This window comes from Polyodon spathula, chromosome 36 (assembly GCF_017654505.1).
Source record: "Polyodon spathula isolate WHYD16114869_AA chromosome 36, ASM1765450v1, whole genome shotgun sequence".
Lineage (NCBI taxonomy): Eukaryota > Metazoa > Chordata > Actinopteri > Acipenseriformes > Polyodontidae > Polyodon > Polyodon spathula.
The window spans coordinates 61,501-89,257 of record NC_054569.1 but is presented as its reverse complement, the minus strand read 5'-3'; the positions used below and the strand labels follow the sequence as shown (position 1 = coordinate 89,257).

Below are 27,757 nucleotides of genomic sequence, written 5' to 3'. Positions count from 1 at the left end.
TAATAAACTACAAATCCCATCGGCCACTTGGGGCGAGGGACGTGATCCACGCGCCAACGTCTGACATCATTTAAAGCGTACGGAATGACAGTAAATCAACAAAGAAATGGAGGATAGGTTCTGCTGGAGCTGGAAAAGAAATGATAAATTCGCAAGTATTTTATTCAAACGTGAGAGGAAGAAGCGCGAACGCGGCGGGTTTGAGGTCTGAAGGCTCCAGTAGCGGGTGAGTTGTGAAGCATTTCGCGAACCCCGGCCGGCGGGACTCGGTATCCCTGGTGATTTCGCGCCTGCGCAGATGCGTGTTTTCTTTTTAATTCAGAAGCCGGCTGCTGGAAGGTCTGATATATCCCGGTTTAACTAAATCTGAGGCACGTCATTCTGTATCTGAAATGCAAACTAATTAATGAGGTATCACTGCCCAGAAAGACTGCGATGATATTTAACAAGCAATTAAAATGAGGCGGAGCAAGTAAAACATAACACAAAGACTGGGCTGCGTGTGCTCTTTTCTTTTCTTTTCCTCTTCTGTTTGGTTAAAGCTCTCCGTATCCCTCGGTGCAGACTGCATAAATCTGTGGCTGCGTTCGCGTTACTCGTAGAAAGTCTGCGCTGATCGGAAGTCATGTTTTGGTTGTTTTGTTTTTTTGTACAGACTGTCCTGAGGAGGTGTTCACTTGTATTGATCACTGGGGTCCCCCGATATTCCTCATGGGTGGGGGTACACTGTTCCATGGCTATTGAAAAGCCATAGAATGCGTATCCCCTCACAATGTAATCAAAACACGAGTTTAATGGATCATGTCATATGTGTTTCTTTTTTTTTTTTTTTTTTTTTTTTTGTACAGACTGTCCTGTGAGGTATTTGATTCAGACTTCAAAAGAAAGAGGCGGTACCGCGGCGGGTTTGAGGTTTTGAAGTTTGAAGACTTCATAGCGGATGAGTCGGATGTATAATCCTCTGCTTTCAGGAAGATTACGCTTTCAATGGCGGTGTTACATGCACAAGTTTTGTCTTTCTCTTGACGTTTCGCTCGTCTGTTCACAACAGAACGAAAAGTCCGCACTCAAAAAAATATTTATTGTAATTAATAAAAAACAGAAAACGCCACAAACAAACACGGACATTTTTCCTTCGCGTATTAACCTGACCCACATAACATAGGTGGGTTAAATCACTGTATAACCACCAGTTATATAGACAAGAAATGCGTTTCCATGTACTTCTGTGTTTAGGAAGAGAAACGGTTTAATAATGTAAATTACCCGATTACTAATATTAATATTCATACATTTACCTGTCACCCTGCTGAAAAAAATAGGTAAACCATGATGTCTTGTGAGAAACCATAATCTATGATCAACCAGTACTGAAACCAGTTCACATTAGATGTCGGTGCTGCAGTATTTATTATTTACATATTTGCAAACAAAATAGTGCAGTATATATATTTTTTATGCAGTAATGCTTCTAGTATTTCTTAAAAAAAAAACAAAAAAACAAAAAAAACATTTTTGACAAAGCCATCCATGTAATAGCAGTTGGATTCTCAATGCCATGTGATGTAATTTTATCATGGTTTATTTATTATGATAATCATAATAAAATTATCATGGTATATTAAGCCTCCGTGTCCTGTTTATAGCAGGCTAATGTGGATAACTTCCAAGCGTTTTAACAAAATAATAATAATACCCTAATAATAATATTTTACCAAGACATTTTACCCTTATATGAATTTTAAAGCTTAATGCATTTTGTTTTCTGATAAACACTATGAAGCAGTATAAGGCTGCCTAAATTCTTCCACGTTGGGGAGAGGGACCTGCGCCTACAGCTGACAGCATTTAAGTTCACAGAGTGGTGTTTCTTCAGCAGGGCGGGATCCCCAAATGATTTAATATGATCTGATCATTTTCCAAAGTAATGTGCCTTCTGGCAGGCAATTCCAAACGATTTGTAAATGTAAACATTCATCTTTCATAAGCAAGGCTGTGGAGACTTACTCTTCCGGGGAGTACCCAACACATCATAGGAAGTGATCTTGTGACCTTTTAGAGTAGACGCAACCATTCTGATTGTATACAGCCCTTCAGGAAAAAATACCTTCTCAAAGAGAACGAGCGAAAAACAACAGTGCCGATTCTAGTGGAAGGAAATGTGAACAAAGATATTTTAATCTGAACATGTTGTCGCTGATACAGGTTCCTTACTGCACTATGACATGTTTGGTACTGCCAGGAAGAGCAAGTCTCCATTGCCAGTTTGCATAGAAAAGGCAAAAGTTTAAAAAGCAGATATGTTTCAAAAATTATTTTTGGCTTTGGTAAACTAACATGCTTGTAAATAGTGTACTGATTGGTCATTTTAATTTTTACTGTTCGGTGCATGGTGTGAGCTAGAAGATGCTCCATTTCTCAAACATTGATGACAAGTTGAGAGCAATTGTGGGCGTTCCAAAAAAAAATAAAAAAAAGAATAGAACACACTGAACATAGAACAGCTCTAAACAATCAGTAGTTCTCTTGCAGAACGTGTGTCGTGTGGTTAAAATGCTGTTCTAGTTTGTATTTTGATATATGAAAACAGTGTAAATATGGTATTTTGATTACATCTAAACCAAGGTAGCCTTTCATATCTTCAATTAATAAACACACGTAATGTGTTGATCAAAATAAAAACTAGAAAAACACAAAATTTTTACTGCACTGCATATGTTTTGCAACAGAAAAGCCGACTGCTTGTTTAATTCAAGTTTTCAAACGCCCCTTTTGCTATCTGGCCGCCTTGCAGGTCAATGTTTGAGAAACAGAGCATCTTCCAGCTCACACCACACACTGAACCGTTAAAACAATATTTCAAATTACCAATCTTTGTACTGTAATTACATTCATTTTTGTTTACAAAATCCAAAAATCATTATCCCTCCTCTTTGAAACATATCTGCATCTCGGAAGCACATTGTTCTCGAAGTGTCACATCTCTCATTCATTATTGAAGATGTGTGTTTTCTAATGCAATTCCATATTTTTCGCAATTGTGTTGAATTTTCTGTACATTCCCCCCCCCCCCCCCAACTTAACAATGCAAGCTTTAAAGAAGTGAACCCCATAAACATCTTTGATAGCACTTTTAATACTTAAATTTTTTCCTCTTTAACTGCAGCTGCTAAGCAGAACCCCCTTGTCTGATGCCATGGACAGTGTGAATATGGAATCTGTCCTGATTAAAGAGGAGCTTCCTGAATCTGAACTGGTCCTCAATAGAATGGAGCTCTCTGGACTGGCTTCCCTCCCCATTAACCAGGAGCTCTGTGAGATACCATGTGACAGTTTCAACCCAGAGGTGCTTGCTGGGATTAAAGCTGAGTGCAATGAACTGGTGATCTCCCAGGCAGAAGAATTAGTTCCTCTTAACCAGGAGCTCTCTGAGATGCCATGTGACAGTATCGACCCAGAGGTGCTTGCTGGGATTAAAGATGAGTGCAGTGAATTGGAGATCTCCCAGGCAGAAGAATTAGTTCCTATTAAAGCAGAAGCGCCGGAAATTGAGGATTTTAAACTGGAGCCCTGGGAAGTGGAGTTTGAACGCTTGGAACCAGGGAGGGAAGAATGTGAGTATACCATATTGGCCCTAAATTAAGGTGGCTTTGAATCTGTACAGAAAATGTACAAGACAGCAGTTTATCAAGCATATATAAAATCTGCAAATCCAATTATATATCTGACTTGAGTTGCTATTACTTTTGGTGCCGATCGGACTGCAGGATTTGGGGGTAACGGGTCATGACCCCCCAAAATTAAACAGCTTATAAGTCCTTACTGGGACAAGATAAGGTCATAGTTACTATTGAACATGTATAGGAATCTATTGGTTCCCTATAAGGCCAACTCATTTCCGTTGACCTATGACCTTCCTAGACCAAGGTAATGGACATTTGGCTAATTAAAAAATAACCACTAATACTGGACAGCTCATTACTCATGAAAGAGGGCAGATAGGCCTGTAGTTTGTACTGAACACATATAGGAACCGTTGTATGTGCTATAGAAATATGTCCTTGTCCGTGACCTATGATCTTTCTGGAGCCAGATAGAGAATCTTGGCATTTTGCCAAAAAAACACATTTTTGAAAGCTCATAGTTACTTACAGAGTTATTTTTGGGTACTGGTTACTATTGAACACTAATAGGAAACTGCTAATGGTCTGTCTAAAAAAATGATGTTTAATTTGACCTTTGACCTTTTGTTACTGGTCAGACAACAAGTAAACTCTATAATAGCTTAAGTACTGCAGATAGACTCATAATTACTATTGAACATGTATATGAAACGAACCGAGAGCTTTCTAAAAATGTCTTGGACTTTGACCTTTGATCTCTCATTCATGGTCAAACTGGACAATAGACTGTTTTAACAGCTTCTATCTCCATAAATACTGCAGATAAACTCATGTTTACTATTGAACTGATTTTCACATGGCGCGCAAGTGTGTCCAAATTTGTCACTCCCTTCCGAATAGCAAGTAGGCGCTTATATGTGCACCTGCAAAGTTTAACAGGTCTTTTTTAATGTGCTTCAGTTAATACATAAGTTGATGCTGAGTAAAGTTGTCTGCAATTCTCATTTTCACCGGCAGATGGCAGCAGTCCCTAAGACATGTGCTTGTCAGACCAAGTCATAGGCGTACTTTTCTGACGCGAATTTGTCAACACATCTCCTACAGTTTAATCAATCAGTATGAAACTTGGCACAGCTGTTGTGTTATATCTGTAATTAGTTGCTATTACGTTTGGTGGCGATCGGACTTATGGATTTGGGGGTCTCAGGCTGTGACCCCCAAAAACTGTAATGGCTAGGGTAAGTGTACCTATTAAGCCCACCACCACTTATGATTATCAGTTTAAAAAAGAAAAAATTCTAACTTTATTTTTATTTTTTTTTCAATCTTGATGAATCCAGTGGGTTTTTCTACTCATCTTGCTTTTCATTTGAAGCCAATCTGAGTTTTTGTTAAGATATGCACACTTTTCTGTCTGTACTTCCTGTTGGTCATGTTGAAAGGCACAAGAAAACTTCAATATCCAAGTAACAAAAGAAAACTTTATTTACTTTGTATTTTATTTAAAAGGTAAGTATTTAATGTTTTTTTGTAAATTTAAGAGATTCATGTTCTGAATCATATTTAGAAAATCTGTAATTAGTACTTTTAGTAATATTATCATCCACAAAGATGGGTTATCTGAAATTTTAGAAACTAAATGTCTGATAGACTTCAGATTAGTCATATGGTATTATATTTAAAACGAAAAAAGACTAAAATTCAGCATATCCCACCCTTTCTGCTGACTTTCTTCTTACTTTATCATAAAATGAAAAAGATATTAGCAGTATTTTACATGTTTTTCTGCAATTTTATGTTTTTTCAAGATACATGACCACTTCAGATCACATAGCCACTGTATGTTTCCGTGTGCTCTGTGTCTGAATTTAATAATTGAACCTCAATGACCATAAATAAATACAAATACGTCTGAAGTAAGATGTCTTATATTTGTATTTATTAGAAGAGTAAACTAATGATATAATTCTACCTTATAATTAGTAAATGGTGTTGTACACATTAAGCCCATTTAGGTGATAATCTAAACTAATTTTAAAACACGTATGTAAAGGCAAGTACTTTATAAGGTAGTAAAACCAATCAAAACCACCATCAACATTTATTTTAATTTCTAAATTTACACAGAATGAGTAAAAAAATATCAACTACAGTTCATGCCCTTGCATGTTAGAGGTGTGTTGCATGTTAGAAGGCATCATCGCTAACCTATCACTGCTAGCAGGGAGGTTTAGACAGAGTCACTGAAAAGGTTGGGGGACATCAGGAACCTGAGGTTCATCTAACTGCAGCAGTAGCATGTGAAATTTCAAGCTGTCTCCAGGTAGCATAACTTGCAAACCTTAACCGTAATTCATAGGCTGAGCTCATCTTTGATATTACAGCGGGCTATAGCCTGTAAGGGGGGTAAATGATTAGATAGATCTTCAGGGGTGAGTTTGGGAGGCCCCACCCTATATAAAGGTCAGAAACTTTTGAGTTTGGCCTTCATCATACAGGTGTGTGGAAACACGTCATGCCACGATCAAAAGAAATCTCAGAAAAACAGTTATTGATGCTCTTCTGTCTAGAAAGGGTTACAAAACCATTTCTAAGGATTTGGGGCTCCACCAATCCACTGTCAGACAGTGTCTACAAATTGAGAAAGTCCAAGACCACAGTCACTCTACCCAGGAGCGGTCCAAAATCTCTCCAAGAACAAACTGGAAAATCATCAAGGAAGTTACAAATAACCCTAGAGTAACATCCAAGGATCTGCAGGGCACTCTCGCCTTGGCTAATGTGAGTGTTCATGACTTTGCTATCCACTATAAGAATGGTGTTCATGGAAGGATAGCCAGGAGGAAACCACTGCTCTCTAAAAAGAACATTGCTGCCCATCTGAAGTTCACCAAAGAGCACATAGATGATCCCCAAGACTTCTGGAACAATATTCTCTGGACAGACAAGTCAAAGATAAAACTTTTTGGCCTCAGTGAGAAACGTTATGTTTTTTTGGCGAAAACCAAACACTGCGTTCGAACAGAAGATCCCAATCGTCAAGCATGGTGGTGGGAGTGTGATGGTTTGGGGCTGCTTTACTGCCTCAGGACCTGGACAGCTTGCCATCAGTTACTGAATCTAAAGGTTTGCATAATTTTTTACACATGGATATTGAATGTTAAATCATTTTTTAATATATGTTGAAAAACTGTCATGTTTTTGTGTCATTTGTTTAATCAGGTTATCTGTCTATTATTAGGACTTAGGTTAAGATCTAATAACATTTTAGGTTTGAAATATGTGAAAATCCTAAGGGGTTCACAGACTTTTTCTCGGCACTGTATGTGAAGTGAGAATGAATGTAAAAGAATGCAACTGCTTATTTGCAAAGATAAACATTGCATTTAAAATACACTTTACAATATCAAACATGACACTATACTTTGAAATTATTGTTTTTTTAAATATTTGACTTATTAAATTATTTTAACAATCATATATTTCCTTTGGTTTTCATTTTAATGATACCTAAATATTTACCTGATGATTTTAGCATGGATATGATAGTTAAGGTATTTTAGATGCATAAGTTAATTACCCCCAAAAGTCTAGTTCGGTAATAACACTGTTCTGATAATGACCCAAACTTCCATCCATCCATTATCATTAACCGCTTAGTCCTTTATAAGGTCGCAGTGAGCCTGAGTCTAACCCAGGCAGATGCAGGGCGCAAGGCAGGACTACACCCTGGATGGGATGCCAGTCCATTGCAGGGCAACACACACACAGGGCAATTTAGAATGACCAGTCAACCTGAACAGTATGTCTTTGGACGGTGGAGGAAACCCATGCAGACACGGGGAGAACATCCAATCTTCTCACAGAAGGACCCCCAGGCTGGAACCGAACCCAGGGCCCTGGTGCTATGAGGCAGCAGCGCTAACCACCATGCCACCGTGCCGCCCGTTGACCCAGACTTACTTTTAATATTTTTTTCACACTGAAATGTTGAACAAGTGATCAACAAGTTAATTTCATTCAATTAATTTCAAATGTTACTAAAACTGTAATTGTTAGAACAGAATTGATTGAATACATTTGAGCAATTTAGGTACACTACTTAGAATCCAAGCGAGCATAGATTTCCTGCCAGACCAGAGTCTCTGTTTGCATATGTCGTTTTTGTGACAGGTTTCGGCTCTGGAATTATACCAGTCATGCTCTCTTGTTTGTACCAAATAATATCAGCCTTCATTGGTCTACAGAATCGTTTAACACCAATATGATGCATTGTTTTAAGCTGAGCGGAATCATTTGCATCAACATCCTATACAATGCTAAGATAAAGATCACTATCGTAGAAAATAACACACCGCTTTCCTACAAGTCCTTCTCTGATAGAATTGATACACTCTTAGTAGTATTTTCCTGATCTTGATTGTGATGCACTGGCATTGACAAAAGAACAGTACGAGGATTGAAGCACTTGCAGAAATCTGGATTTGAGCAGAAACAACTCGGAACCCTCCAAGTTATTTCCCCAGTTTATGTCAGTGCCGATCTGAAAAAGAATGACTGTGGCAGGCTGGCGAGTGGATAGAGGCCCAGAGACATTATAAATAAACACAAAAATGAAAGGACACAAGGGCCAAAATAAAGGGATTTAAACACAAAAAGAAAGACAAAAAAACAAAATGTACAAAATAAAGGTTTCCAGGCTGGGCAATGCCTTCACTGGATTTAGAAAATTGAAAAATCACAACCAACAAAACACCAACCTGCTTTCTTAGCTCCCTCCTCCCAAATGAGAAGCAGAGGCCTCCTTTTATGTCAGGTGGCTGGGCGCTGATTGATCGTTAATTAACCTAATCAACTAATCAACCCCAGCCACCTGAACATAATAAACCCAAGCAGGTAGGGGAAATTAACCCCATCCCTGCCAATTTAAAAAGGGCAGAGCTTTGCTCTGCCACACACCTCCCCCCATGTACAACATACACCGACCGCAAACGGCCAACTCCCCCCTTCCCCCCCAAGAGTCCAGTTTTGTCCCTTGGGTGGGCTGATGGTGGGTGGTGGTGGGCGGGGTTGATGTTGGAGCCCCCAAGCCTTCTTTGGTTGAGGGGGCCCCGGCCCTCCAAGGTAGTACGGCGACGGCGGCCCGGCTCCCTCTAGTGGCAGAGGCGGCGATGGCGGCCCGGCTCCCTCTAGTGGCAGAGGCGGCGACGGCGGGGGACCCTCGGCAACCCTAGAAAACAAAAAGGAGACACCAGCAGGCAATCCCAAGCAATGCGGAGCAGCAGGCAACCCCAGGCGATGCAAATGTGTCATCCCTGAGCGGAGCGGGCGTGGCATCCCTGAGCGGAGCGGGCGTGGCATCCCTGAGCGGTGCAAGGCAGGCATCCTTGGTCCATAGCTCCTCCCCTCTGGGCTCTGAGAGTGGCGGCTCCTCCCTCTCTGGCTCTGGAGAGCGGCGGCTCCTCCCCTCTGGGCTCTGAGAGCGGCGGCTCCTCCCCTCTGGGCTCTGAGAGCGGCGGCTCCTCCCTCTCTGGGCTCTGAGAGCGGCGGCTCCTCCTCACCCCTCTCTGGCTCTGGGAGCGGCGGCGGCTCCTCACCCCTCTCTGGCTCTGGGAGCGACGGCGGCTCCTCACCCCTCTCTGGCTCTGGGAGCGACGGCGGCTCCTCACCCCTCTCTGGCTCTGGGAGCGACGGCGGCTCCTCACCCTCTCTGGCTCTGGGAGCGATGGCGGCTCCTCACCCCTCTCTGGCTCTCGGAGCGACGGCGGCTCCTCACCCCTCTCTGGCTCTCGGAGCGACGGCGGCTCCTTCCACTGTTCCCGCCTCTCCCCATCTCAACGCCACAGCGTGTTGATAACTATGGGGAGATCGTGGACGAGGTCTGCCTCAGGGTGCATCAACCTGTCCCAGATCTCCTGGGACGGTGGTGAAGGTGGTGGTGCTGGAGGTAGTGGGGTGGCCCCTGATGCCCGGGGTGAATACTGCACCTCTTCCTGGGCCTGGTTGTAGGGGCATCGATGGTCCTCCTACCCGCACCAGGAACACCAAGGGAAGAGGCTTGGCGGGTCCTCCAGTGGTGGCTGCAGCAGCTTACATTTCTTCAGCTGCTGCTTGTCCTACCTTTGCCGCTGTCTGCTCTTCTTTCCCATTTTTTTTTATTTTCAAATTATCCCAAAAATTCAAAAAAAAAAAAATTAAAAATACTGCTCTGAGCCTCTAGGTGGCGCTATCCCACTTCTGACACCAAATGTGGCAGGCTGTCGAGTGGATAGAGGCCCAGAGACAGTCTGTAGTTCAACAAAATAACTTTTATTATAAATAAACACAAAAAGAAAGACAAAAAAACAAAATGTACAAAATAAAGGTTTCCAGGCTGGGCAATGCCTTCACTGGATTTAGAAAATTGAAAAATCACAACCAACAAAACACCAACCTGCTTCCTCAGCTCCCTCCTCCCAAATGAGAAGCAGAGGCCTCCTTTTATGTCAGGTGGCTGGGCGCTGATTGATCGTTAATTAACCTAATCAACTAATCAACCCCAGCCACCTGAACATAATAAACCCAAGCAGGTAGGGGAAATTAACCCCATCCCTGCCAATTTAAAAAGAGCAGAGCTTTGCTCTGCCACAACGACATAAAAGAAACACAAGAACGAGAAGATTTCTGAATAAGAGGAGGTCATTGTACACTACACTGTTGGTTATAAACCCCAAAAGTTGCCTTTAAGAACTAAGTAATTGTTATGAGTGTTAGTTTCCAAACTGTGCTATTAATAATAACACCAATACAATACACGCCATACCTGAGGAATCTTCATTGTCCCCACAACAGTCTCAAGATCCACAGGAACAGTGCTATCTCTTTTATCAATGTCTTCTTGTGGAATGTAGAATAACTTCACCGATGAGTGCAGTTGACTCAATTCATCTCAATTCAGATCTGTTCTGCACCTATTCCATCTGCTAGTTCTTTTCCATGTTCTGCGTCAATAAAATTCCAGGTAACTTTTTAATAGTCTCTGTCAGGCATATTAAATCTCAAAAGGTAATGTGCAAAGGCAGAATAATATATTCTTGGATCTGCACTGTGTGGTAGGGCCATCACTAACAACATGCAACACTGTAGCAGATGGGAACTCTACTTTCATAAATTTCAAATTGTTTTTTAGTAATCAGGTTGCTTTCTAATGCTTTTTTAAGAATTGCATCCCTTGTTGTGTTTAGTTTGTAGTATCCGATCTCCAGATAATAGTTCATAGAAATTGGAATCATAGAACTTAGAACTTCACAAGCGTATCTTCAGTATATTGAACAGTTAGCCTCCTTTATCTGCAGATTTCATTATTATTGTATTCTCTCTCAACTACTTAACCCTTTTCAGATACTGAGAGTTCTATGTTTCTGAGGACTGACTCACATGACTTGTCATTAGGGCTTGTACCAGCAAAAATGTCTACCTGAAATACCTGTATACCTGAGTATTATACCTTTCTAAACAGCTGAGTCTGAGGATTATTAAGAAAACAAAGTGTTCACTATATGATCAAGTGTAACCTATTACTGTCCAGTTTGAGTGCTAAAAAAGGTCTTTAAAAAATCTTTATACATGTTCTCAAAAGTATATTTTACTGATCTCCTAATTAAAAAGTGATGGGATATCAGAGATAGCCAAAACACTCAGGAGCTGGAATCTGAAAGAGTTTTATGAATAGCTTGTATGGTATTGATTTTATGTAAAATTGTTTGACAATTGCATTTTTTAACTTTTTGAGACGTAAATGAGAGAGTTTCTGCTTATTATGTTGGTAGGTGTGCTTAACCATTTAAAACATGAGGGTAATGCATCTTTCCAACAGCTGACTGTCTGTAGAAATTGTAAATACCAAGGATAACACACTCATATTACATTTAATATTAATATACTGAACTGGAAAGGAAAAAACTATAGTAAAATAATACACACAATTTCTCTCTTTTTTTTAAATGTCTCCAAAATTTTAGTTTTATTCATAACAAATATAAGATTACTTTAGAAATAACACAAAACATTTAGAATTTAACTACAATTTAAGATTTAAATAACTATATACATATTTGGTACTAAGCACTATACATTTTAGTTTTATTAAGGCAGCCTTTTCCCGCTCATGTCCCGACGGTTTGCCTTCCTATCCCAAGCCTTTTAATCTTTTCGTGATGGGGCGAAGTGCCTTCTGTTGGGATGGCAAGTACCGCATGCTGAAATTAGCTCTGCCATTAGCTGTGCCATCAAGAAGGTGATGTATAAAAGTTGTGGAACCACGCACAGTAAGTACCCTTGGTAATTTGGAATCGAAACGAGTTTGATTTGATCCGATTTTATGTCCGTTAAAAATTACATTGACCAATGAAAAACGACTAGGAAGACACAGTTCCCTTGTGTCCATCATGACTGGAAAATCTAATCATCTGTTTGTCTAACCACGAAGAACTGTACAATAATGCAGCTAAAGACTACAAGGACACCAAAAAGAAAGTCAGTATATGACAAGCTATTGCCGTGGAGCTGATAGCTTGCCAAACTCCACCCGGTTTCTGATTCCCTGTTCTTTATCTCTTAGGCTCTGTCACTGGTAGCAGAGAAGCGAACGTCCTGAGCATAATTTGTTCTCCAATGTTGGTTTCTTTTGGGTTTGTCATTCCAGTTATTTACAGTCCCTCTCTTGCCCTGAGCATCTCTCTGATATTTTCAATTAGAACACTTTCATTTTCATGTATTTGTTGATTATTGCAAGAAGACATTTTTGATGCACGTTTTTTTTTTTCCTGCCCGACTAAATTGAAATGGATAAACGTTCTGGAATAAACACAGAAGGTGGAATGCCTCAATATCTGATGCGGAAGCAAATTATATTATTGTGGAACAATCACTCTGAAGATCCTCAAATGACCAACTACGCCCATCGCAATAGCATGGCTATTTGGCATCTATATTGGCCCTATAATAAAATAACATTTTATTTGGGGGTCCTCTCAATCCATGGTATCATTTTTTTTCAAACATTTCTACCACTGCTTATGCCAACATTCATGTTAAATGTATTTACAAAAACAAGATCTATTCCTCTAGACAATTAGATTTGACCTCTAACCTAAGCAGACACCTTTTTATATTTATATATTTTTTTTAAACATATACTGTATTATAAAAATAAGATGGACTTCTGTGAGTTACAGGCTCTTACTCTGAACTAAAGGCCTCTTAGTTTATGATGTCATTGCAGAAACTCCATGGAATTATTTTTTATTATTATTTTATTTCTTAGCAGACATTCTTATCCAGGACGACTTACAATTGTCACATTATTTTTTACATGTAATTACTCATTTTTATAGAGTTGTGTTTTTTTTACTGGGGCAGTCCGTACAAAATCCAATAAAGAAAAAAGCTAATGAAACCACTTAATGAGGAAGATGTAATTGCTGTGTTTCTTACTTCAAACAGTTTCTCTGACTTTCTCTCCTGTTTGTATTTCCAGGTTCCAGTTCAGCAGCTAAAGTGAGGGTGGGCGGTCACTCCACTGATTTAAAGAGTTTCAGTGAGTTAGGACACCTTACAACACACAAGCGAATTCACACACGAGAGAAACCACATCGCTGCTCTGACTGTGGGAAGAGTTTCAGTAAGTCAGAAGACCTTGAGTCACACCAACAAATTCACACAGAAGATAAAACATATCACTGCTCTGACTGTGGGAAGAATTTCAGTCGGTTAGGATCCTTTGTAAATCACAAGAGAATTCACAGTGGAGAGAAAAGATATTGCTGCTCTGACTGTGGGAAAAGTTTTTCTAAGTCATCACAACTTTCATGTCACAAGCGAATTCACACAGGAGAGAAATCATATAGCTGCTCTGACTGTGGGAAGAGTTTCCGTCACTCAGGAAACCTTGTAACTCACAAGAGAATTCACACCGGAGAGAAACCGTATTGCTGCTCTGACTGTGGGAAGTGTTTCAGGGAGTCAAACCAACTTGTTACGCACCAGCGAATTCACACCGGAGAGAAACCGTATTGCTGCTCTGACTGTGGGAAGAGTTTCAGTCACTCAGGATCTCTTGTTGCACACCAGCGAATTCACACCGGAGAGAAACCATATTACTGCTCTGACTGTGGGAAGAGTTTCAGTCACTCAGGAACCCTTATTTCACACCAGCGAATTCACACAGGAGAAAAACCATATCACTGCTCTGACTGTGGGAAAAGTTTCCGTGAGCCAGGAAGCCTTATTGTTCACAAGCGAATTCACACAGGAGAGAAACCATATTCCTGCTCTAACTGTGGGAAGAGTTTCAATCGCTCAGAAAGCCTTGTTTTACATCAGCGAGTTCACACAGGAGAGAAACCATATAATTGCTCTGACTGTGGGAAGAGTTTCCGTTTGTCAGAACAACTTGTAAAACACCAGCGAATTCACACAGGAGAAAAACCATATCACTGTTCTGAGTGCGGGAGGAGCTTCAGTCAGTCAGGAACTCTTATTTCACACCAGCGAATTCATACAAGAAATAAAACAAAAAAACCCTGAAATTTCAATGATATTAAAAAAAACTTTCACTAGTTTTACTCAGAAGAGCAGCTTCCCAGTGTTTCAGTGCAGCAGCATGATGACCACAGTTTGTGTCCGAAACAAGGAGACACTCCCTGAAAACTCTTTAATTGGAAAAAAAACACTCACAAAAGTACCCAGATAGCCTACGATGATGTGCCGATTCTGGCTGTAGAGTGCCATAGTCGGCTCGCTGTCGCAGCGGCAAGTAGCAATTGGGCCAATGGTGGCGCGATGCCATTGCCATCGTTAAAATTATTATTTTTTTTTTTTTTATCAATTTTTTTAAAAAAATTTTGGGGTAAAAGAGGAGTCCTCAATTTGGAATATCCCAATATATATATATATATATATATATATATTTTTTTGTTTGTAAAGACCTTGTCTCTGCACTGCAACTTCCCGTTTTGACTCGGGAGAGACAAAGACTCATCATGTGCTGTCAGCCTTCCTCTTTTTCACACTGCAAGCCGACAGCTTAGCCAACCAGAACTATTTTTACAGGAGTCACTGGTGTGCGGTGAGACAAGGATTACCCTGCTGACCTAAGCCCTCCCAACCCAGGCGACGCTCAGCCAATTGCGCGCCACCCCCTTGAGACTCCTGGCCACAGTCGGCAATGGCAAAGCAACTGTTTTTCTTGTGTCTTCAACCACGCAGTTAGAAAACTGTAAACTGAGTCTGCTCTCCAAGTCTTGGGTGGCAGCTGAGACCTCGCGAGAGTGGCGGAGACTATTTTACATCGGATATTATATATTAAATATTAGAAGTCTCCTCCCAAAGAGTGAGCAATTGGAAAAACTTTTAGTTGATTCTAACCTGGATTATTTATGTCTCACTGAGACATGGTTGCAGCAGAACTCTCCCCTGGGTGCATATAATGTGCCAGGTTATAACATTTCTAGGAAAGGTAGAGATCAAGGTAGAGGAAGGGGAGTTCAGATTTATGTAAAGGAAACCATTAAATGTAATAAAATACAATTTGGCAATAGTAGTGATCTGGAATGTATTGGGTTAAGTGTAACATTATCACCACAGATGTCCTTTATTATTATTATTGTATTGTATAGATCATCATGCAATAATATGTTTTACTACAATTTACGTGAAATCTTAAAAGACTGTGATCCTAGAAAAGAACTTATTCTTCTGGGTGATTTTAACTTTAACTGGTTAGAAAAATCAAATACAAAGAAACTAAAAGAAACTATGGATAGATTCAATCTATGTCACCTGGTAAACGGGCCAACTAGAATTACAGAATTTTCTAAGACTCAAATTGATTTAATATTTAGCAACAAGCCTGAAAGAATTATAAAATCATATAATCTCGTAACTGGGCTTTCTGATCAACTTAACCCTTATCGCAAGAAAAATGGATCTGATTAACTTTGGAAATGCACTTTAAAAATATTGATTGGAGTGAATTTATGGCATGTGGCAATGTAGAATCATGTAGTAAACTTTTACAATTTATATTACAATATTATATTATAGGATTATGGGTAGTATTTGGATTTGGTAGAATTAATGCAGTGTTTTTATAAATAATTCACGCTAAATTATTAGATTTGATTACAGAGATATACAGAAAAATTGGCCATGGCCTCAGGTTAGAACCCCGCCTCAGAGCTTTCATAAAAAGTCCTGCGTGTCAGGAAATGCCGTTGTGGTGACGTCAGGCCAGAAGTGAAAACACACAGGTCAGGTAACTGCAGTGAAAAAGAGACACAGGGGCGCCGTTTTATTTCAAACACAGCAAAAATAAATAAAATATTTGAACAAAAACAAAACACTGCTCGCAGAGCAAGAAATAAAAGATTTAAACAAAAATAATTACAAACACAATATACAGGTCCGGCTTGGCAGTAGCCTTCATGGATCCTATATTATTCAAGCTTCTCGCTTCTCTCTCCGCACTTGTTCCACCTCTGAACTCCCACCCAGAGCAGGGAGAGGTGGAGCTTGAGGACAGCAGCAATTCTTATTTATTAACTGGGACTGTGGCCCCATTAATATACACTCCTCTCCAACAAGTACTGGGACAGATGAATACATGCAGAATCACTGACTGCGTTTCCATGCAGAATCACTGACAGTTACTGGGAGATTGAGTGGAGTGGGTGGGGACAGGCTTCTATAGGAGTCACATAGAAAGGAATCAGCAGTAAAGGAGAGGATTGTTGCTGTGATAAGTCCTGCGTGTTGTTCTGCTCAGGTTCCAGTTACTCTGCCTGGCACAATTACAATAAAACTGCAATAACTGCCCCCCACTCTCCCAGAATAGGAGTGTATCTGGACTTTAATGCTGGCATTCTGTCATTTTATGGAGTGTCTGGAGACACAATGACCCTCCTGCACAGATTCCAAACCACATTCACTGAGACACTCTATCCTGGGTTTGGGATTGGGTTTGATTCCAGTGTAACAATCTGGAATCAGCTGGAGCAGGAGGGAGGGGAGGGAATGTAAGGAAGGAGAGGAGGAAGGGAGAGGAGGGGAGGGAAGGAGGGATGGGAGGGAGAGTTAGGGCTAGGGTTAATGACACATGAGGACAATAATGGTACGTGTTTCAAAGTCAGAAGCTGCGGTAATTCCAGCTCCAATAGCGTATATTAAAGTTGCTGCAGTTAAAAAGTTTGTAGTTGGATCTTGGGATCGAGCTGGCGGTCCGCCACGAGGCGAGCTACCGACTTTCTCAGCCCCTGCCTCTCGGCGCCCCCTCGATGCTCTTAGATGAGTGTCCCGCAGGGACTGAAGCATTTACTTTGAAAAAATTTGAGTGTTCAAAGCAGGCTAATCGCCTGAATACATCAGCTAGGAATAAATGAATAGGACTCCGGTTCTATTTTGTGGGTTTCCGTTATTCCCATGTCCTGCCGAGCAGCCTCCAGGAAACCAAAGTGTTTGGGTTCCGGAGGGAGTGTTATTGCAAAGCTGAAACTTAAAGAAACTGACGGAAGGGCACCACCAGGAGTGGAGCCTGTGGGTGGTGGTGCATGGCCGTTCTTAATTGGTGGAGCAATTTGTCTGGTTAATTCCGATAAGGAACAAGACTCCAATGTGCTAACTAATTATGTGACCCCCGTGTGGTCAGTGCCAACGTCTTAGACGGACTGGTGGCTCTCAGCCACACGAGATTGTGCAATAACAGGTCTGTGTTGCCCTTAGATGTCCGGGGCTGCACGCACTACACTATATGACTCAGTTTGTGTCTACCCTTCGCCTACAGGTGCGGGTAACCCATTGAACCCCATGCACAAGGAATTCCCAGTAAATGCGGATCACAAGCACGCATTGATTAAGTCCCTGCCCTTTTAACACACCGCCCATCACTGCTACCGATTGGATGGTTTAGTGAGGTCCTCGGATCTGCCCCGCCGGGAAGACGATCAAACTTGACTAGAGGAAGTAAAGTTTCCGTTGGTGAACCTGCGGAAGGATCATTAACGGCTACCTCGCGTCGGGGTGGACAGAGAGAGAGTGTGAGGCAGTCTCCGCTGTCTGTTTTCACCATGCACATCTCCCTCAGCCCGGGATGCCGAATCAGAGAGCGATTGGAAGGGGGCTTCGGAGCGCTCCATGCCCAGCTCGTGTCCCCAACCTTGGCTGCCCATCTGATGCTCTCTGTTGCAATTCCCTTGTGTCGGCCCCATCTTGGCCTGGCCGCGAGGTGACATGCTCTCGCTGTCTTGTGCGTGGGAAGTGAAATAGTTCCGGGGAAGCTCTCGCCCTGTAAAACGCCTTACCCTCCCCACGCCGGACCTGACCGCCTCTTGTCATTCTCGCGTGCCAAAACTGTCCCATAGCAGCCCTTTAACCTGTCGTGGTCCCGGCGAGGGAACGAATGCGGCAGATGAGGGCAGCAGGGTTCGGCAGTGATCTTGGGACTGGCCTCTCTATGCTTGCCAAATCACTCTGCGCCTCCCCCAGGAGTCAAGATGGCCATCGCCTGCAGGCATGGCAGCCTCCCGACCCCCCCTCCTCCGGGGAAGCCTGACGGTTCGGGCACAGTCACTGTCCCCTCAACTCCCTCTGGACCAGGTACCTCTCTCCTCCGGATGGAAGATCTAACGACTCGGTGGCTTCCCATATCCTCCATGTGAAATGGTTAGTGTGGGGGCCGGGGAACTTGGTTGCCTACCCACTCTCCACGGATGATCCTCCGTGGATCTTCCCCTCTGAGCACCTGGCCAACAAAGTGTCATTTGGTTTCGACTGTTGCCTGGCCTCATTTGTCACCCAGTGCAGCTGGTGTTAAAGTGGCCGGAACACCCATCTATGACTACTTTTGGTGGCGGATCACTTGGCTCATGCGTCAATGAAGAATGCAGCTAGCTGTGAGAATTAATGAGAATTGCAGGACACATGGATCACCGACCCTTCGAACGCACTACGCCTGTCTGAGGGTTGTTTTGCCATCAATCTCCTGCCCGGGGGGCGGGGGTCTCTGGGCCCCGCTTCCAGTCCAGCGTGGCTGGGGCTGTCTCAGGGGACTCCACTCCCCGTCATCCCCCTAAAAGCAGACCCGGAGGAACTCGAGGAGCTTGGCGCACGCAGCACCGAAAAAACTTTGTTGCTGCCCGGGACCCTCACATGGTTGGTGGACAGATGCTCTGTGTGGCCGTCGGTGGAGGCATGTGGCCAGCCCTCTCAGACGTGCCCCTCTCACCATCTCAATGGTCTCTTGCATGTGCTGTCCCCGTGAACCACACACTTCGGTCGGGCACGGGAAGAAGGGGGCCGGCCTCCGAATACGACCTCAGATCAGACAGGTCGACCCGGAGAATTTAAGCATATTACTAAGCGGAGGAAAAGAAACTAACCAGGATTCCCCCAGTAACGGCGAGTGAACAGGGAAGAACCCACCACTGAATCCCCACCTGCCCTAGTGGCCATGTGATGGAGCCAAAGTCCTTGTGATGGAGGCTTATCCCAAGGACAGTGTGTGGCCAGGTCAGGTATTCTTGGAGTCGGGTTGTTTGCGAATGTATCCCAAAGCAGTGGTAAACTCCATCTAAGGCTAAATGCTGGCATGAGACCGATAGCCAACAAGTACCATGAGGGAAAGTTGAAAAGAACTTTGAGGAAAGTGAAACCGTCAAGAGGTAAATGGATGGGGCCCACTCAGTCTGCCTGGAGGGTTCAACTCGGAGGGTCGAAGGGTCGGTCGATGGATCCCTTTCCACATGGTCGAGTCCTTCACCCCTCCCTCCCCTGTCAGGCGCATTCCCTCCACGGTGATGCTCCGCGACTGGCTCTGATTTGGTTTGAAATGGCCCAGGTGGAAGGTGGCTCTGCTCCAAGCGTTACATTCCCCCCACTGTGAATTGCCGCTTTCCGGGGGCTGAGGGAAATGACCGCTGCCGCACCCCCTCCCCTCCGGGGGAGCACGGGACCCCCTTTCTCCCAGCACAACTGTCGCGAGCTGCCCAGCGGGCCACTTTTGGTAAGCAGAACTGGCGCTGAGGGATGAACCGAACGCCGGGTTAAGGCGCCCGATGCCGACGCTCATCAGACCCCATAAAAGGTGTTGGTTGATATAGACAGCAGGACGGTGGCCATGGAAGTCGGAACCCACTAAAGAGTGTGTAACAACTGACCTGTTGAATCAACTAGCCCTGAAAATGGATGGCGCTGCAGCATCGGGCCCATACCTGGTCTTCCCCGGGTACGGGAGCCGCGAAGGGTAAGCCATGGGACCGGATGGAGTTACTGCAGGTGCAGATCTTGGTTGTTGTAGCAAATATTCAAACAGGAACTTTGCAGGCCGAAGTAGAAAAGGGTTCCATGTGAACGACCCCTGGCCGATCGAAAGGAAGTCGGGTTCCCCAAATCCCTGAGTGGTGGAGATGGGCTCTGCGAGGCTGTCCAGTGTGGTAATGTAAACATTCCTGGAGAAGCCGAGAGTTCTTTGGAGAGAGTTCTTTTTTCTTTGTGCAGGGCAGGGCACCCTGGAATGGGTTCGCCCTGAGGGGCCCACGTCTTGGAAAGCATCACGGTTCTGGCGGTGTCTGGTGAGCCCGCGGCGGTCCTTGAAAATCCAGGGGAGGTGTAAATCATGCGCTGGGCTGTACGCATATCCACAGCAGGTGTCCAAGGTGAACAGCCTCTGGTATGTTAGAAGGGAAGTTGGCAAGTCAGATCCGTAACTTCGGTATAAGGATTGGCTCTAAGGGCTGGGTCGGTCGGGCTGGGGTGCAAAGCGGGGCTGGGCAGGTGCCGTGACTGGACGAGGCGTCACCCCCATCTCCACCCTCCCCCGGACCCCTTCGCGGGAACATCACAGTTCGACGGTGGACCCGTGTAGTCAAACTACTGATTCTGGTCAACCCACTGGAATCTCGTGATGATTAAATACATATTATTATGATTTCTGTGATCTAATAATATCATTCATGCGTAGTACATTAGGGCGACCTATGGACGTACCATTCAATACGGAAAGGGAATCGACTTTATGTCAGTTATAAAAGTAGCCAGATGCCTCGTCATCTAATTAGTGATGCGCATGAATGGATGAACGAGACTCCCACTGTCCCTACCTACTATCTAGTGAAACCACAGCCAAGGGAACGGGCTTGGTGGAATCAGCTGGGAAAGAAGACCCTGTTGAGCTTGACTCTGATGCACTGGTGTTGATGTCAGTATTCTCCTGTTCTCATGACATTTTGAAACACTGTTTCCAGAATCTTTTCTTATGGTTTCTCCCATCTGAGTTGTTCAGTATCATGTAGATTAGGCTTAGTATAGTATGGGGTGGTACAGTCTCTCTGGTTGGTAGTTTAGGGTTATGGTTAGTATAGTATGGGGTGGTACCGTCCCTCTGGGTGGGTAGTTTAGGGTTAGGGTTAGTATAGTATGGGGTAGTACAGTCTCTCTGGGTGGGTAGTTTAGGGTTAGGGTTAGTATAGTATGGGGTGGTACAGTCTCTCTGGGTGGGTAGTATAGAGTTAGGGTTAGTATAGTATGGGGTGGAACAGTCTCTTTGGGTGGGTAGTTTAGGGTTAGGGTTAGTAGAGTATGGGGTGGTACAGTGTCTCTGGGTGGGTAGTTTAGGGTTAGGGTTAGTATAGTATGGGGTGGAACAGTCTCTTTGGGTGGGTAGTTTAGGGTTAGGGTTAGTATAGTATGGGGTGGTACAGTCTCTCTGGGTGGGTAGTTTAGGGTTAGGGTTAGTATAGTATGGGGTGGTACAGTCTCTCTGGGTGGGTAGTTTAGGGTTAGGGTTAGTATAGTATGGGGTGGTACAGTCTCTCTGGGTGGGTAGTTTAGGGTTAGGGTTAGTATAGTATGGGGTGGTACAGTCTCTCTGGGTGGGTAGTTTAGGGTTAGGGTTAGTATAGTATGGGGTGGTACAGTCTCTCTGGGTGGGTAGTTTAGGGTTAGGGTTAGTATAGTATGGGGTGGTACAGTCTCTCTGGGTGGGTAGTTTATGGTTAGGGTTAGTATAGTATGGGGTGGTACAGTCTCTCTGGGTTGGGTAGGGTTAGGGTTAGGGTTAGTATAGTATGGGGTGGTACAGTCTCTCTGGGTGGGTAGTTTAGGGTTAGGGTTAGTATAGTATGGGGTGGTACAGTCTCTCTGGGTGGGTAGTTTAGGGTTAGGGTTAGTATAGTATGGGGTGGTACAGTCTCTCTGGGTGGGTAGTTTAGGGTTAGGGTTAGTATAGTATGGGGTGGTACAGTCTCTCTGGGTGGGTAGTTTAGGGTTAGGGTTAGTATAGTATGGGGTGGTACAGTCTCTCTGGGTGGGTAGTTTAGGGTTAGGGTTAGTATAGTATGGGGTGGTACAGTCTCTCTGGGTGGGTAGTTTAGGGTTAGGGTTAGTATAGTATGGGGTGGTACAGTCTCTCTGGGTGGGTAGTTTATGGTTAGGGTTAGTATAGTATGGGGTGGTACAGTCTCTCTGGGTGGGTAGTTTATGGTTAGGGTTAGTATAGTATGGGGTGGTACAGTCTCTCTGGGTGGGTAGTTTAGGGTTAGGGTTAGTATAGTATGGGGTGGTACAGTCTCTCTGGGTGGGTAGTTTAGGGTTAGGGTTAGTATAGTATGGGGTGGTACAGTCTCTCTGGGTGGGTAGTTTAGGGTTAGGGTTAGTATAGTATGGGGTGGTACAGTCTCTCTGGGTGGGTAGTTTAGAGTTAGGGTTAGTATAGTATGGGGTGGCACAGTCTCTCTGGGTTGGTAGTTTAGGGTTAGGGTTAGTATAGTATGGGGTGGTACAGTCTCTCTGGGTGGGTAGTTTAGGGTTAGGGTTAGTATAGTATGGGGTGGTACAGTCTCTCTGGGTGGGTAGTTTAGGGTTAGGGTTAGTATAGTATGGGGTGGTACAGTCTCTCTGGGTGGGTAGTTTAGGGTTAGGGTTAGTATAGTATGGGGTGGTACAGTCTCTCTGGGTGGGTAGTTTAGGGTTAGGGTTAGTATAGTATGGGGTGGTACAGTCTCTCTGGGTGGGTAGTTTAGGGTTAGGGTTAGTATAGTATGGGGTGGTACAGTCTCTCTGGGTGGGTAGTTTAGGGTTAGGGTTAGTATAGTATGGGGTGGTACAGTCTCTCTGGGTGGGTAGTTTAGGGTTAGTATAGTATGGGGTGGTACAGTCTCTCTGGGTGGGTAGTTTAGGGTTATGGTTAGTATAGTATGGGGTGGTACAGTCTCTCTGGGTGGGTAGTTTAGGGTTAGGGTTAGTATAGTATGGGGTGGTACAGTCTCTCTGGGTGGGTAGTTTAGGGTTAGGGTTAGTATAGTATGGGGTGGTACAGTCTCTCTGGGTTGGTAGTTTAGGGTTAGGGTTAGTATAGTATGGGCTGGTACAGTCCTTTTGGGTTCTAGTTTAGGGTTAGGGTTAGTATAGTATGGGGTGTTAGAGTCTCTGTGAGTGGGTACTGTAGGGTTAGGGTTAGTATAGTATGGGATGGTACAGTCTCTGGGTGGGTAGCTTAGGTTTAGGGTTAGTGTAGTATGGGGTGGTACAGTCTCTCTGGTTGGGTAGTTTAGAGTTAGGGTTAGTATAGTATGGGGTAGCACTGTCTCTCTGGGTGGGTAGTTTAGGGTTATGGTTAGTATAGTATGGGGTGGTACAGTCTCTCTGGGTGGGTAGTTTAGGGTTAGGGTTAGTATAGTATGGGGTGGTACAGTCTCTCTGGGTGGGTAGTTTAGGGTTAGGGTTAGTATAGTATAGGGTGGTACAGTCTCTCTGGGTGGGTAGTTTAGGGTTAGGGTTAGTATAGTATGGGGTAGTACAGTCTCTCTGGGTGGGTAGTTTAGGGTTATGGTTAGTATAGTATGGAGTGGTACAGTCTCTCTGGGTGGGTAGTTTAGGGTTAGGGTTAGTATAGTATGGGGTGGTACAGTCTCTCTGGGTGGGTAGTTTTAAGGTTAATATAGTATGGTGTGATATAGTCTCTCTGGGTGGGTAGTTTAGGGTTAGGGTTAGTATAGTATGGGGTGGTACAGTCTCTCTGGGTGGGTAGTTTAGGGTTATGGTTAGTATAGTATGGAGTGGTACAGTCTCACTGGGTGGGTAGTTTAGGGTTAGGGTTAGTATAGTATGGGGTGGTACAGTCTCTCTGGGTGGGTAGTTTAGAGTTAGGGTTAGTATAGTATGCGGTCGTACAGGCGCTCTGGGTGGGTAGTTTAGGGTTAGGGTTAGTATAGTATGGGGTGGTACAGTCTCTCTGGGTGGTAGTTTAGGGTTATGGTTAGTATAGTATGGGGTGGTACAGTCTCTCTGGGTGGTAGTTTAGGGTTAGGGTTAGTATAGTATGGGGTGGTACAGTCTCACTTGGTGGGTAGTTTAGGGTTAGGGTTAGTATAGTATGGGGTGGTACAGTCTCTCTGGGTGGGTAGTTTAGGGTTAGGGTTAGTATAGTATGGGGTGGTACAGTCTCTCTGGGTGGGTAGTTTAGGGTTAGGGTTAGTATAGTATGGGGTGGTACAGTCTCTCTGGGTGGTAGTTTAGGGTTAGGGTTAGTATAGTATGGGGTGGTACAGTCTCTCTGGGTGGGTAGTTTAGGGTTAGGGTTAGTATAGTATGGGGTGGTACAGTCTCTCTGGGTGGTAGTTTAGGGTTAGGGTTAGTATAGTATGGGGTGGTACAGTCTCTCTGGGTGGGTAGTTTAGGGTTAGGGTTAGTATAGTATGGGGTGGTACAGTCTCTCTGGGTGGGTAGTTTAGGGTTAGGGTTAGTATAGTATGGGGTGGTACAGTCTCTCTGGGTGGGTAGTTTAGGGTTAGGGTTAGTATAGTATGGGGTGGTACAGTCTCTCTGGGTGGTAGTTTAGGGTTAGGGTTAGTATAGTATGGGGTGGTACAGTCTCTCTGGGTGGGTAGTTTAGGGTTAGGGTTAGTATAGTATGGGGTGGTACAGTCTCTCTGGGTGGGTAGTTTAGGGTTATGGTTAGTATAGTCTCACTGGGTGGGTAGTTTAGGGTTAGGGTTAGTATAGTATGGGGTGGTACACTCTCTCTGGGTGGGTAGTTTAGGGTTATGGTTAATATAGTATGGGGTGGTACAGTCTCTCTAGTTCTTAGTTTAGCAGCTGTTGAACTTTTTGCTGTAATGTGGACAGGCCATTACCGATTGGGTGAGATCTGCTCTTGATTTTTCTTTCCAATAAAATGCATTGAAAGCAGTGTGAGTCAGCGGTACATTAGCTGCTGTTTGTTTTCTACCCCGTGCTTAGAGAGACATTAATGTTAATGCTGTAATCCACAGACATTATTACTCTTTTTTTTTTAGTTTCAAGAAGAAGTAATTTATAACCTTGAAAACAGGCAAAAAAAGACCCATTGTCTTTGATGTGTTACTGTTACTGCTTACGCTGTTAACTGATATATGTTTACTATGTGATTCTAATTTCTGTAATCATAAACTGCCACAGGCCTGGTAACCAGCACGCTCGCCCCTATTTTCAGGGTGACTGTAACTACACCTGCTGCTCACATCAATCAGACTCACTGGATATGGGGAGTTTGGATTCCCACTCTGGTTTTGGTATTTTACTTCTAAGCAGACAGGAGAACACGCTGGACTGCTGTTTGATTTTGATGTAGCTGCTGACACTGAGGAGCCCCTGACTGTCCCTCTGCACTGTTGTGTTGGACAGTGATGTCACATCGTTTCCATCACTGTCTCTCCAGATCATTTCAGGTTCAGGGCTCCAACCCTCTGATCTTCACACCAGCTGGGTCTGCTCTCCTTGTGAAGAGTCCACAAAGACTGAGGGCTGGGTCCCCAGAGCTGTCGGGGAGAGAGACAGTGAGACACACACAGATAGACTGTCAGGGAATAGAGACAGTGAGACACACACAGATAAAAGACACAGCAGCCGGGTCTGCTCTACTTGTGTAGAGTCCAAAGAGACTGAGGGCTGTGAGGGGAGATGCTGTTTAGCATTGTTTCCAGATTGGTTATATCCACTGCAGTCCATGAAACCAGTAGTAACTAACTGCTATTATTTTTAAAAACTTCAAATGCCTTTATTCTAGACCAGTGGTTCTTAATCCTGATCCGGGGATCCACTGTTTCTGCTGGTTTTTGTTCCAAACCAGCTGCTCTCAATTATTTCATTGAACCCTCAACTGAACTAATAATTGTTTTTATTAGACTTTTTAAATGGTTTAGCAGCTTAAATACAAAGTTGGAGATTTCAAGTTCCTCATACAATTTTATACTTATCTTGAAATCCCCTATTGTTTACAATAATTAAAATGCTCTGATTAGGCAAATTATTAGTTCAATTAAAGATTCAATGAAGTAATTGAGAGCTAAGTGGCTAGAACCACTGTTACAGACCAAAATGTCATGCCTATTGAGCTCATATTTAAATCCTGTGGTTGGCCAAGCACTTCATACTACAAAGCATTGATTCTTGTAGAGAAATCAGAATTGGTGATATAATTGGTGTGTTGTATAATCTAAGCTCAAGATCTTGTGTATCAAACATTACCTCAAACTATCAGTTCAGTCTGTCCTCCTTCATACCATCTGCCATCATCAGCTAAGCAGGTGTGCAGCGCTGACCCCGGGTGAAATGTGACAGGGCAGGGCGGCACCTTCTCCTGGATCAGCAATGACAAGTTGATTAGACCCAACGATGGTCCACCCACCTGAGAGAGGAAAGACAAGGACAGGAATTATTGTAGAAGTAAACACGCTGCTTCTCAAAACAGCACCTTTATTATTATTTCTTAGCAGATTACCCCCCTTATCAAGGACTACTTATAATTGTTACATATACATTATTTTTACATACAATTGCCCATTTATACAGTTGGGTTTTTGCTAGAGCAATCTAGGTAAGGTATCTGGTTGCTCAAGGATACAGCAGCAGTGTCCCTCTCCTGGGATTGAAACCACAACCCTCTGGTTGAGAGTCTAGAGTCTATCAGTCTCTACAGCTACAGTGTACAGAACCAGCACGGAGAATATCATACACACAGCTACAGTTCTGTTGAAAGATCTTCATGTTACAAATAGCAGTCTGTCTGCTCATCAGTTTCATTTCTACAGTCCCTCTCACCTGTCTGTGTGGAAACAGCCAGCAGCAAACTCCAGACAAAGAGACACACCATCCCTAGGAATCTCATCTTCATTTCCACTGAAAACAACAAGGTGAAATATCAGTTATAAATGTGGACAGTCAGCACATCCAGAGCCCCTGTTTATAAATGCTACTACAGGTATAGTCAGTATTATTAGGATATTCTTTCATGCTTCACTGGAACACTGGGGACCCACTGGACACTGGTTCTCACGTTATACGTGAGCTTCAAACCTCTGTATTCTGTGATCGTTTTGTCTAATTCATATTTCATTTACTATGCATTCAGTAGTGTACCAAAATGAATAGCTACTCTAGTTACTCTATTACCTACAGCATTGTTGGCCAAGCCTGTACCTGGAAAGCCTCAATGCTTGTTAAATCTTTGTTAAAAAGATTTATACTAAAAGGTACAAACTACTTCAAGGCTCTGTTTGTTTTAGAGTTGGCATTCTAAAGTGAGGGCCAGATGGTAGAAACTGATAACAATAAAACAGAAGATGTGCGCTCTCATCCAATACAGACTACCCCTTTGTAATCACTGTCCACATACAGTAAGCTAATGTTTTGGTATTTAGCTCCACCAACTTAACTCTCAGTGTTAACAATTTTGTTGGTTTTATTTCTGTTGGAGACAGACAGACAGACCACCGTACCAACCATAAAAGCAGCATGTTATTATCCTTTGAATAAATTACTTGTAGTACAGAAACATTATGGTTTTGTCCACATTAAAGCTGCTTTCTCATTTTTAAATCAGCATGAAGCTTGTTCTTGTGTTCCTAGTGGAAAATAAACCCATTCTTTAATATTTTATGTCTATTTGCTGCATAATAAAGTCAATAGAAACATTTAGGTGGTCATTATTTTTTTAGCCCATAATTGCTTTTTCAGTAACGCCTTTGTTTTACTAATGTGAAAATATCAAGTAGGTTGACAGCTCATCAATAAAAATAATCTTTATTGTTTTGTAAAACTTAATTTTCTTTCTTCGAAAAACAGAG

At 43.3% G+C, this 27,757-nt stretch overlaps 1 protein-coding gene and 1 pseudogene across 2 annotated transcripts; both read left to right on the top strand.

The window, feature by feature from the left end:
* The first annotated feature begins 98 nt into the window (after window positions 1–98).
* On the top strand, window positions 99–14,491 carry LOC121304040 (zinc finger protein 501-like). 2 transcript variants are annotated; one of them, XM_041234991.1, is made up of 3 exons: window positions 99–226; window positions 3,167–3,614; window positions 13,141–14,491. In XM_041234991.1, the coding sequence occupies exons 2-3, from the start codon at window positions 3,197–3,199 to the stop codon at window positions 14,187–14,189; spliced, it is 1,467 nt and encodes a 488-aa protein (XP_041090925.1). In that variant the 5' UTR covers window positions 99–226; window positions 3,167–3,196; the 3' UTR covers window positions 14,190–14,491. The 2 variants fall into 2 exon arrangements, with proteins under 2 accessions (XP_041090925.1, XP_041090926.1); XM_041234992.1 differs by lacking the exon at window positions 99–226 and having other exon boundaries at window positions 2,483–3,614.
* Window positions 14,492–18,496: 4,005 nt separating this feature from the next.
* On the top strand, window positions 18,497–18,623 carry LOC121304097 (annotated as a pseudogene).
* Window positions 18,624–27,757: the final 9,134 nt, after the last annotated feature.

Bases quoted from the DNA above. Each gene is read 5' to 3' on its own strand.
- LOC121304040 (XM_041234991.1), top strand. From the start codon at position 3,197: ATGGACAGTGTGAATATGGAATCTGTCCTGATTAAAGAGGAGCTTCCT. The intron at 3,615-13,140 runs GTGAGTATACCA...TTGTATTTCCAG, and splicing joins GGAACCAGGGAGGGAAGAAT to GTTCCAGTTCAGCAGCTAAA.